At 49.1% G+C, this 11792-nt stretch overlaps 1 protein-coding gene across 12 annotated transcripts in view; it reads left to right on the top strand.

The window, feature by feature from the left end:
• The first annotated feature begins 619 nt into the window (after nt 1-619).
• Nucleotides 620-11792, top strand: part of USH1C (USH1 protein network component harmonin) — a 45821-nt gene continuing 34648 nt past the window's right edge. For 5 of the 12 annotated variants that reach the window (XM_057507437.1, XM_057507446.1, XM_057507445.1 and 2 more), the window contains exons 1-5: nt 635-758; nt 3237-3438; nt 9565-9632; nt 11040-11183; nt 11319-11457. In XM_057507437.1, coding sequence (XP_057363420.1) covers nt 3319-3438; nt 9565-9632; nt 11040-11183; nt 11319-11457 — 471 coding nt within the window. In that variant the 5' untranslated portion in view covers nt 635-758; nt 3237-3318. Of the gene's footprint in view, nt 759-3236; nt 3439-9564; nt 9633-11039; nt 11184-11318; nt 11458-11792 lie in introns of all 12 variants that reach the window. The other 7 variants (XM_057507441.1, XM_057507439.1, XM_057507440.1 and 4 more) reach the window with 3 other exon arrangements.

Below are 11792 nucleotides of genomic sequence, written 5' to 3'. Positions count from 1 at the left end.
AGGTCGTCTGTAAATGAGGATGTCACCGCCAGGCTCTTCCATGCTTCAGTGAGTGTGGTGTGCGTTCCTGTGGATGGGGGCGGGCTAGGTAGGTGGGAGAGGAAGTCGGTTGAGGATGAGCATTGCCACCCGCTGGTTCAGGCCCCTCTGGGCCCAGTAAGACCCAGCCCCAAGGAATTCACTGATCAAAGACTTATTTCCCAGTGGGAAAAGCCCGTGGACTTTTATGAAATGTACCTGAAGGTGAGATGTGTGGCAGGGAGTGAATGTCTTGGGAAGGCGGGTGGGTCTCTATTTGTGTATCCAGAGAAAACTGACTAGATTTCCCATTCCCTAACCACCGATGTGAGAGATTCAGAATCTCCACAGAAAAGTATTCCGACCCCGACGAAGTCACAAACCTCCTCCCCATGCCCCCCGAGATTCGCTTGCGTTTGGGGACTATTCCGATAGGAGCGCCAACCTCGAGTCCAACCACCGCCGCCGCCACCACATATATAACCCAGCCCGTTTGCTCCCTGGGCGTCAGGGCGGCACCACGAGGTTCAGGACACACGTCTCTGCCCTCCCAGAGGCCTCGCCCCGCCCCGCCCCCCACTACTCCCAGGCCCCGCCCCCTGCTCCCAGGCCCCGCGATCGCCGTAGCTGCCCTTGCGGGCTCCTGGCACCCAGGCACCCGAGCCAGCGAGTAACGCAGCAACGCGGCGCGATCTGGCCCAGTCATGGACCGGAAAGTGGCCCGAGAATTTCGGCACAAGGTAAGAGCTGCTAGGGGCCCCTAAGTCGCCCGAGTGGGTGTAAGAATGGATAAACTGATTTCCAGAAAGTGTCCTTTCTCCTTCTACCCTCCACGGGCTGGGACTTCTCTGGGGTTGGAATTCCTTTCATCCTTGGCCTGAGACAGGTCATTTCTCTGAGATGCCCCATAGTGGGCAAATCCCCCAGCTCCTAGAACAGTCCCCCCTCCCCCCACGGTTGGAACAGGTGGAGAGAGTGTGGGACAGCGTCTGAGCAGTGAGCATTGGTGGGAAGGGAAACTGGTTGCCTCTGTTCTTTGACCTCAAAACACAGGAGCACTTCAGGGAGCCCCCCACCTCCCCCCCCCCACCCCTACTCCCGCCTAAGAGCATTTCTTAGGGCCTGAGAAGCAGCTGAGGAATGGTGCTGGCCAAGGGGCAGTGGGAGGAAAGGAGGAGGAACAGAGTCAGCCAGATCCTTCAGACGGAGCCACATCTCCCCTTCCTGGTGAGGGACCTCACTGGCAGTCTGGGATCCGCAGAGACCATCGGTGAAAGCTGCTGGATTTCACTCAGGGTATTTCCACAACTTTTCCCAGGGCTGAGGCCCTGAGGCAGAGAGGACCATTTGAGGAAAGCCAGTGGGCCTCCACATCAGGCCCAAGGGTGGAGCCAGGGGTGTCTGGATTTACCTACAGACCCTGGCTGAGGGATGGGCCTCTGTGAGCCCTGAGAGCCCTCCCAGAGCCCGAGGGGTAGTGTCTTTAGACCAAGCCGATGTTCTTCCCAGGCCTGAGGGGGTAGAGCTCAGGAAGGCCCCGTTAGGGTGCTTAACCCCTCCCTCTCCACAGAGATGCCCAGGGGAGTCTGAGAAGCCAGCCAGCGTGGGGCTACTGGGGCTAAGGGCCAGGGGCTAGGGGCTGGTGGTCAGTCACTCACTTCCTAAACATATTTTGGAGTACCCACTCTGTGGTACACTCAGACTGTGCCCTCAAATTGGTGGTTGTGTGGATGGGAGGCAGATCCTACTCTAATAATTATCCATGGCTAGGTGCTGAGTGTTGGAATCAAGTTTTGGTGGGGGCACAAATGGGGCAGCTCATACTGGCAGAAGTCCCCTAAAAATGAGGCCTTGGTGATCCCAGGTGTGAGAAAGATCTGGAAATACAGCAGGAGTTCGGGGTCTTGGCAAATAGCCAGGGGAGCATGAGACAGTGTTCACCAGCATATCCTGTTGCAAAGGGACATGAGGGGAGAAATTTCAGCCACTGAGGACATTGGTGAGTATAGATTTCAGGCAACCCACTTTGAAGGAACACAACCTCCCATCCCCAACCCCAAGACTTAGGTTTGAATTTCACTTTCTTACCCCTGAGCTGAAAGTAATGTTGGATACCCTTTTGCCTTCTCCCTGTAGGGTACTATTCTTTGCCTCTTCTAAGATTACCTCTGGGGCCTCTGGTGTCTGACTAGGCCCCTGGGTCAGCCCTTGCTCCTCTTCCCCAGGCTCCAAAGGGCCTCGGGCCCCTGTGTTTCCACTGCCCTGTTCTTTCTCCTCGTAAGAGTCATTACCTATTAATGCCCTTGTGTGTACAGGCAGGGCAGGCGCCATGCGGGGCAAGGCCTGGACTGGACTTTGTGCCTTGCTGCTCCAGAGACAGCAGCAGCCATCCCCTCCCAGGTTGTAGATCAGCTAGAACTAGGGAGAGAGGATGAAGCAAGAGAGGACAGAGATGGGGGAACACAGGTGTACCAGGTGAAATTTACAGCTTGCTCTTGATGGCTTTCTAGATGTCCCTTAATATTTTAGAGCAAATTTACCTCTTGGAAATGGTTCATAATCCAAATCCTTAGCTGTTAAAGTAGTATTAAAGGTAGTGTATTGTCATGGGAAATGCTGTGTGACCTTGAGCAAGCTACTTAACTCTCTGTGCCTCGGTTCTCTAATTTGTTAAATGAGGATAACAATAGTATTTACCTGGTAAATTTACTGTGAATGTTGGATAAGATCTACATGTGTGTAGGGAGCTTAAATATTTCCTTGCACATAGTGAGTCCTCAGCAAATATCCACTGTTGTTTGTTATCTGGAGTTAGGCAGAACTGGGGTCAAACCTCAACCCTGTCACTCATTGCCAGTGAGACCATGGACAAACCACTTAATCTCTCTAAGCTCTAGTTTCCTCAGCCATGTGTTGAGGCTCATAGTGCTTACCTCACAGGACAGTTAGGATTAAATAGAAATTCAAGTATTGGCTACTCTGAGCCCATAGTAACCATTTGGTCCATGGGCCACACTGTTCCCAGTTGGTGCCTGCAAAGCATCCTATTGGATGAGCTAATAGGCTCCAGGCCTTTGAGTATAGAGTCTATTCCTTTGGGCTTCTGTGGTTTCCTCAAGGACATGAGCAGAACTTGCATGCCTTTCCCACTCACAGCCTTGGGCCCAAATACCAAGGGGAGGGCAGGGGTGCATCAGAAACCAAAGCTTCTTCCCCAGAGGACCAGCTTTTCAAAAGAAGGCTGCTCCAAGGATCTGAATAGACATTTTTCTGAAGAAGACAGAGGTGGCTAACAGACACATGAAAAGATACTCAACATCACTGATCATCAGGGACATGCAAATCAAAGCCACCATGAGATGTCACCTCATGCCTGTCAGAATGGCTAATAGCAACAAGATAAGAAATAACAAGCTGTTGGTAAGGATGTGAAACCCTTGTGCACTGTTGGTGGGAATGTAAAATGATACAGCCACTATGAAAAACAGTATGGAGTTTCCTCAAAAAATTAAAAATAGATCTATCATACGATGTAGAAATTCTATTTCTGGGTATTTACCCAAGGAAAACAAAAACACTAATTTGAAAAGACATATGCACCCTTATGTTTATTACCACATTATTTGCAATAGCCAAGATACAGAAGCAACCTAAATGTCCATCAATAGATGAATGGATAAAGAAGATGTGCTACATACACACAGTCGAAATCACTCAGCTGTAAAAAGGAATGAAATCTCCATAACAATATGGATGGATCTAGAGGGTATTATTATTATTAGACAGAGAAAAACAAATACCATATGATTTGTACTTATATGTGGAATCTAAAAAAAATAAAATGAACAAAAAACAAAACAGAAACAGACTCATAAATACAAACAAAAAACTGGTGGGTGCCATAAGGGAGGGGAGTGGGGGGATGGTCAAATTAGATGAAGGGGATAAAGAGGTACAAATTTCCAATTAAAAAATTTGTGAATTACAGGGATGAAAAATACAGCATAGGGAATATAGCCAATAATATTGTAGTATCTTTGTATGGTGACAGGTGACAGATGGTAACTATATTTATCCTGGTGAGCATTTCATAATGTATACAATTGTCAAATCATTATGTTGTACTCCTGAAATGAATATGTTGTATATTAACCATACTTCAATTAAAAAAACAACAACAACAAACAGAAGAGCATAATGAAATCCACTACCCAGACAACTGGGGATGTTCTATTTAAAAATTTTTTTCAGTATAATATAATTCCATACATGGAAATATATAAAAAACACATATGACTAAAAGGTAATTTAAATGAAAGCCTATTTTTAATAGGCAAAGACTGTGTCCAAACAACAAGGCAACTAAGTAAAGAGCTCAGGTGTTATTCTTGATGGCCCCAGATAAAACTAGATTACCATACATTGATAATACAGAAGTTGAAGAAATAATTAAACATCATTAACCAGAATTAATTTAGCAATGATTAGAGAAACACCATGAGGAAGAAAAAGAAAACCTGTCATAGCAACAAGTGGAAAAAACATAAAGAGAAAAACAAGTAAGATCATGTCCTCAGTGCCACTATCAGAGGCAGATGCAGCAGGACTGCATGCTTAGGAAGCAGAGAGAGGAACAGTCCCAAGAGACAATGAGAAACTGTCTTAAGTTAGGAAGCAGAAGGAGTGAGTAAAGGCAATTCAGTTAGAGGAAAGGGTGGGAGAGACTGAAATGCTGCCCAGGCCCCCTTGATGGGATTATCCAGTGTCTATGTATAAGAATTGTAGGTATTTGATTATAATGTGATTTTTTTAAATTATTCTTTTTACATGGCTGGTACAGAAAGTTTTATTTTTCTTTCAATGTCAGATTTCAATATGTGCACAAGAAATTGAAAATTTCTTTTGAAAACATTAAAAAACAAGAACAGAACAAAAGAAGGCTTCCCCTCTGCTCACTGCACCTGCATGCTGCAGGAACTTGGTTACTCATTTGCTCAAAAAGTTTATTGCCTCTTCAGCAATCATGTATTTATGGTGTCTACAGTGTACCCTGCTCAAGCCTAGGCATCTGGGGAAAGGGAAATAAATAAATCAGAAAGAGCCCCTGCCTTCTAGGGATTTGCTAATCATTCATGCACGCATGCATGCAATAAATATGGACTGAGCTCCAAATATATTCCAAACAGTACTCTGACCATTGAAAAACAAAGGTCCCTGCCTCTAGAGAGCACATTCTAGTGAGGAAGACAGAGTTAACAAGTAACTCTGGTTGTTATGATATGATACTATATAAAGGTATCATATAATGCAAAGAAGTGATAAATGCTATGACAAGAAACAAACTTTTTTTTTTTAATTTAGAGAGTAACCAGTTGAAACTTTATATAGGGATAGTCAGGAAGCCCTATCTGAAGAGGTGATATTTGAGCAGAGACCTGGAAGAAATGAGGGAAGGAGCCATGGGGATATAAGTGGAAGAGCATTTCCGAGAAGAGGGAACAGCATGTGCAAAGGCCCTGAGGCAAGCACATGATTGCCTTCTTTAGAAACCCAAGTAGGTCAGTGTTTCTGAGAGGAATTATGGATTGAAGAGTAGTGGGAGATGGATTAGAGGAGTGGTGGGGGCCTGGTAGGCCAAGGTGGGAACTCTAGGTTTTGTAGTAAGTGTGATGAGAAGCCAGCAGGGGAATGATTTACATTTAAAAGGGATCGCTCTGACTGCTGGTAGAGAGCAGACTGAGGAGACCAAGCGTGGACGGGTGAACCCATTTAAGAGGCTCCTGCAGCAGCCCAGGCCAGAAGTGGAGGCTTGGACTAGGACAAGGAGTGGTCAGACCCAGAATACCTGTTGAAGGTAGATCTGACCGACTTTGCTGTTGGATTGGCTGTGGCTATGGTGAGAGACATCAAGGGCAAGTCTACATTTTGCAAGGAGCAGGTTGGTGGGGACTAGTGGGAGGTGGTGGAAACCAAGAGTTCCATTTGAATGTTTGAAGTTTGAGACGCCTCTTTAGGCCTGTGAGTAGAGAGGCGGCTGAGAAGGCTGGTAGCTGTCGGCGTCTGAAGATTGAGGGAGAGGTCTATGCTGGAGATAAGCCACTGAGAGTTCTTGGGGAATAAATTGTAGTTCAACCCCTAAGACTGATAAGGTCACTTAGGGAGATAGTGCTGATAAGAGAAGACTTGGGACAGAGCTGGGGCTCCCCAGCCTTTAGAGGAGAGGAAGGGTAGTAGGAAGAGCAAAGGGAGCAGAAGAAGTAGGGTAAGGAGGGCGTGACCAGCTGTTCCAAGCACTGGATCAAATGCTAACAAGTATCTGGCAAGACATGAGCTTTTGAAAAGGTGACAGATACTGAAACAAGAGTCAAACATACCCAGTACTCTCAGAGATGCATGCTGTGGAAGCCTGGGAAGGAGTGTGGTGGGATCCATTCATCCCACCAACATTTACTGAGGGCACACTCTCTGCCAGCTGTTGAGAATATAGAATCTGCACTCATTTATCCCTACTCAGTTCTATTTAATAGATACTTAGAACTCACTATTTGCCAGGCCCTGTTAAATAGGCATTTAGCTATTATTAACTCAATGAATAATACAAATCAATGGTTAATCCCTCACGGAAGGATGAAATCCTATGAAATAAGTACTTTACTTCCCATTTTACAGATGAGGAAACTGAAGCACAGAGAAGGGCAGACCCAGCTGGGGAAGGACTTGCTGGTCTCACTCTCCACACCCCCCAAGGCCTGTGTCTGGGCCACACACTGATTGGTGGGGAGACAGGCAGGTGAAGAGGGAAAGTATAACACAACCTGGGGAGCCCCATAGTAAGGGCAGGAGCAAAGTGCAGTCGTGTGCACTAAGAATGACAGGACAGGTTTTGGGGGTGAGGAGAGGAAAGGCTTGCCATGGAGAGCTGATGTTTGTAGCTTCTTAAAGGTGGAGGAGAGCTCACCAAGAGGAAATGCGACCAGCACCACTGCCACTAATGGCTAACATTTCACACTAGCCAAGGTCACTGCAGGAAGCAGGTGGCTTATCCAAACAGGAAACTGGAGAGTTTTATGAAGGGCCTGGACTGTGAACCCACAAGGAGTGGTAACATGGCCGGGGAGTAGCAGCAAGAAGCCAGTGCTCCTGATGGGGCAAGGTTAGGGGGATCCTCGCCCCAGAAGAAAGCCAGGGCTGCAGAGAAAGGCTGAGGTCTGCCACGTGATGATCCAGCAAGGGGTGGGGGGCTCATGGGGGAGAGCCAGGAATCAAAACCCCTTTCCCTTTCTCCTCAGGCCCTCTCACCGACTAGCTGAACACAGTGGGAAGCAAAGGGCAGGGAATCCAGGGAAAGCTTCCTGGGACACAGAGCAGGGTGGAGAAGGCTGGAGAGTAGGCCTGGGGGAACAGAAGAAGAGATCCAGCACACATTTTGGAGCCCCTAAAATTTTGGAGCCCTGGGCACTGTCTTAAGTACTTTACATATATTCACTTATTTAATCCCCACAATAGCCCAAGGAGGGCAGATGTTCATCCAGAGGAATAACATGTATTATTGAGTTTGTTCTTTCTCTTTCTCCCTTTTTGGCTGGATGCACATGTGGAGTTGAATTTGCATGAGCTCGATGTTGCTTGATCCTGTGCAGCTGTCCCAAAAGGCCAGTCCACGGGGAGGAATGCCACGAGATGTGGTTGGAAAGGGTCCAAGAGCAAGCCCAGAATTTGCCTCCAGTGCCTCAGACAAGGGGCCTGAACCACCACCACACCCCCCACTGCTGCTTACCAGCCAAGAGCACAGAGCCAGTAGAGCATCAGCCAGAGAATGCTGATACTGGGTGGAGGGGCCAGGCCCAAGGTGGGCGGTAATCGGGGAATTGATGTGATGAAGAGACAAGCACCCCCCACAGTTATTTGTAGATGCTGGGCTCCTTTAGGGTGTCTCTGCCCATTTCAAGAGGGGTCCAAGAAAAGGAAAAGCTTTCTACCTCTAGTTGGACAAAAAAAAAAAAAGGCATGGTGTTTTGTACGCAGTAGGTGTTCAGTAAATCTGTATTAGACAAATGCATACAAAAAAGTTGTATCTGGTAAGTGGATACCATGTGGTGGTTTGAAAAAAAAGCAGGAGTTTTGGAGCCAGGAGGCATAAGTTGGAGTCTCAACTTTGCCACTTCTCTGAGCTTCTTATTTCCTCAGCTGTGAAATGGGAATAATAATATCCATCTCTCTCAGAGGTTTGTTGGGACGTTAAAGATAATACACATCAAGTTTCTCAGATGTGGTGGCCATCAGTAAGCAGAATTTAGCTGGAATTAGTGAGCAAGGATCAGTCCAAGGCTCAGTTTTGGGGAGCCCCTGCTCCAGGGCACTTTGTACCACTCTTCTGATACTTGTACTCAGTGTAAAGCCCGTGGCATCCATCCAGTAGGTCTTGGACAGCACCATGCTGTGCAGAGAGGCACACAGTGCTCAGTGGTGTCTGCCGAATGATGAGTGAACCCAGTGCTCTAGTCCAGAGCCTGCCTTCCACCCTCTTGGCCCAACCCTGAGTCTCCACCTTCCCGTCAATCCACATTACACATCTGTCATAGCCTCCTGGATCTGTCTCCTCTTAGCTCAGTTCCAGCTCTTCACAAAAGCATAAGTCTCAGGCCCACACAAGATGGACTGCCCCCACCACGTGAAACCTGCCTCCTCACCCGCCCCTAGCCTAAGGCCCCTCCTGCCCTCTTACTCTGTCTTGGGCTGAAGAGAGAGCTAAGGGTACAGTGTGTAGAGATTCACACTGAGCTGTCCCAGGGAGTAGAATTTGGGGCTTCTGACCCACCAGTTCCCCTGGGATTGAGGTGCTAAAGAAACAGCTCCTGACCCTGACCTTGGAGCTCCAGCCATTGACGTCAGCAAAGTAGAAATGATGTAACTTGACTCTCTCCCTGAGAAGGGGTGTGCAGGGACCTGGGGAGGGAAAGGAGTGGCCAGGAAGCTGACCAGGGGACAGAAGTCAGGGCCAGCCCAGCTTAGGCCAGGACAGGAGAGGGAGGAGTTGCCCCTGGCATTGATAACACAGAAGAACCGGCGGCAGGGTGCTTCTGGAGGGTGGGATGTGCTATCTGAGCGAATGGCCCAAATCCTTTCTGAATGCAGTTCTCCAGCACTACAGCCACCAGCAGGTAAGACGATGGGCTTCCTCCAAACCAGAAGGCTAACACTAGCACTGCCACCCTGGATGCTGGTGACATAGCCGTGGGGGTGAGCAGCACCCCAGCTGTTACAGGGTGCATTGCTGTCACATGGGGGTTCACATGTGTGCATATGTGATGTGCGTGCATCCACTGGGGGACCTGTAGAGGTACTCCCGAGGCCACGGTGGGGTGGTCAGCATTGGTCTGCGGTGTTAGGGTCAGAGAGTCAGCCTGGTCTCTGGCTTCCCTTCTCCCCCCAAACTCCAGCCCTGTGGAGATGCTGAGGAGGACCCCAGCAGTGGCCACCCCCTCCCTGAGGTCTGCTATGGGAGTGCTGGGCCCGGAGCTGTAATTCTGCCCTTGGGTTTTCCAGGTGGACTTTTTGATTGAAAATGATGCAGAGAAGGACTATCTCTATGACGTCCTGCGGATGTACCATCAGTAAGTGCACTGGGTCCAGCTCCCGTGGACCACTCTATGTACCTCTGTCTTCAGGGAGCCCTGGGATGGGTAGTTCTGAGACAAGAAGACCTCCCCCTCCCAACCTGGGGAGCTCAGGGAGGCAGATGCTCAGTGTCTGTGGGAATCAAATAGACACACCATTCACTTGTCTTAGCAAAAATTCAGACAAACACTGTGTGTGTGGTTCTGTGCTAAGGGCTACGAGTACATGTGTGAGTGAGACAGACAGATTGCTGCCCTCAGGTTGCTCATAATCCAATGGGAGAGGCTGTCAAGTAGCCAGATAGGTTCAATAGAGTGTGATTTCTGGGATAGGACATTGCCATCTGGCCCCACCCCAGCATCAGATGTTCTTCATCACCCACCTGGTTTTTTATTCATTCAGCATACATTTATAGGCTCTAGCCACTTGCGGGGAAACATGCAGAATCTGGAAATAGACAAGATCTATTTAGTTTTCCTCAAGTAATTCATGGCCTAGTGGGGTAATAGACCAGACACTACAAACACAAAGAACTCCAATATAAGTTACAGTAAAAACAATTGCTAAGGTGAAGTAAAAGCAAGATGTGAAGAAAGTTTTTCACTTCTAATCATGGTGGAAAGGACCAAGATGGCTTGAGCTAGTCTTTGAAGGACAACAAGGATTTTGACAGATGGAAATATCAGAGTAGGACATTCCAGGATGAGGAATCAACATTAGCAAAGGTGTGGGGATGTGAAAGCACCGGGTGTGAATGGGAAGTGACAAGTAATCTGGGGGAGTGGAGCTTGGGGCACACAGCCGCAAGCCTGGAGCTGTTCCATGGAGACAGGTCATGGAGGCCCTGAGCCTGCCAAAGAGAATGGACTGTGTTCTCTGGGCAGTAGGGAGCCACTGAAGGGTTTTGAGGAGGGGAGTGACTTTAAGAAAAGATTAGATGAGAGTGACCAGGTTGGCAGACATCTGAGGAGGTGCAGCCAGAGATACTGAGGGTCTGAATGGTGTGAGGAGAGAGATAGTGAGAGTACAGTTTACAGGGCCTAGCTGCAGATCAGAAGCGGGAGACCAGGGTGTGAGAGGGTCACCACCATCTCACACAGGGTTTCCTGTCTGGAAAGATCCCAGGCAGAACTGAGTCTGAATCTTGACTTGATTTCATCTGCAAAATGGGCTGACAAACCCTGCCCCACCAGTTCCCTTGTCATACCTACTCGAGAGAACAAAGCTCTTCTGAGGCCCCTGGCCCACAGTTAGAGGCTCTGGCTTTCAGGAGAGTGCGCCTCGGCTCCCAGGCTTGGACCCGGTGGGTGGGGACCTAGCCTGGGACTGGCTCCTCTGGGAATCCTTGGGTCTCAGAGGTCACAGCCTTGGGTGAGACCCTAGGTATCCCCACACCTCCTCAGGACCATGGATGTGGCCGTGCTTGTGGGAGACCTGAAGCTGGTGATCAATGAGCCCAGCCGTCTGCCACTGTTCGATGCCATCAGGCCCCTGATCCCGCTGAAGCACCAGGTGGAGTACGACCAACTGACCCCCCGGCGCTCCAGGTGTGGAGCGAGCTGCCCGACTAGAAGCAGGGGGTGGGAGAGGTCACCCTGGGACGGGCAGCATCACTCACTAGCGGATGGGAGAGCATTGGCAGTCAGGCAGAGCTGGGCCATCACCGACCTCTCCCATGGCAGGAAGCTAAAGGAGGTGCGTCTGGACCGTCTGCACCCTGAGGGCCTCGGCCTCAGCGTACGTGGTGGCCTCGAGTTCAGCTGTGGGCTCTTCATCTCCCACCTCATCAAAGGTGGTCAAGCAGACAGTGTAGGGCTCCAGGTGAGTGAACACTGGGGAGTGGGGGTCCAGAACCTCAGCCTCATGCCTCCCCACCATTCACTCAGCTATAATGATCTCACCTTTCTGAGGCTTTGGGAGAGGAAGAGGGTAATGCAGCCTGACATTTTCCTCAGGACTGTAGAAATCAGGCTGTAGGCAGTTGCCTGTTTTCTTCAGTCAAACTGGGAACCTGGCTCACAGCAGCTGCCACTACCCTTCACCCCACCTCCCCTACTTCCAAAGGAGGAGTGTAATTATGTCCTGGCACCTGAAGCTTTGGCCTATAGCATTTTACTGGAAAGGAAAAGAAAATCCCAGTGTAGTGTGGTGCCTAA

This window comes from Manis pentadactyla, chromosome 9 (genome assembly GCF_030020395.1).
Source record: "Manis pentadactyla isolate mManPen7 chromosome 9, mManPen7.hap1, whole genome shotgun sequence".
NCBI lineage: Eukaryota > Metazoa > Chordata > Mammalia > Pholidota > Manidae > Manis > Manis pentadactyla.
The sequence above is the reverse complement of the archived record's forward strand: the minus strand, read 5'-3'. Positions and strand labels throughout refer to the sequence as shown.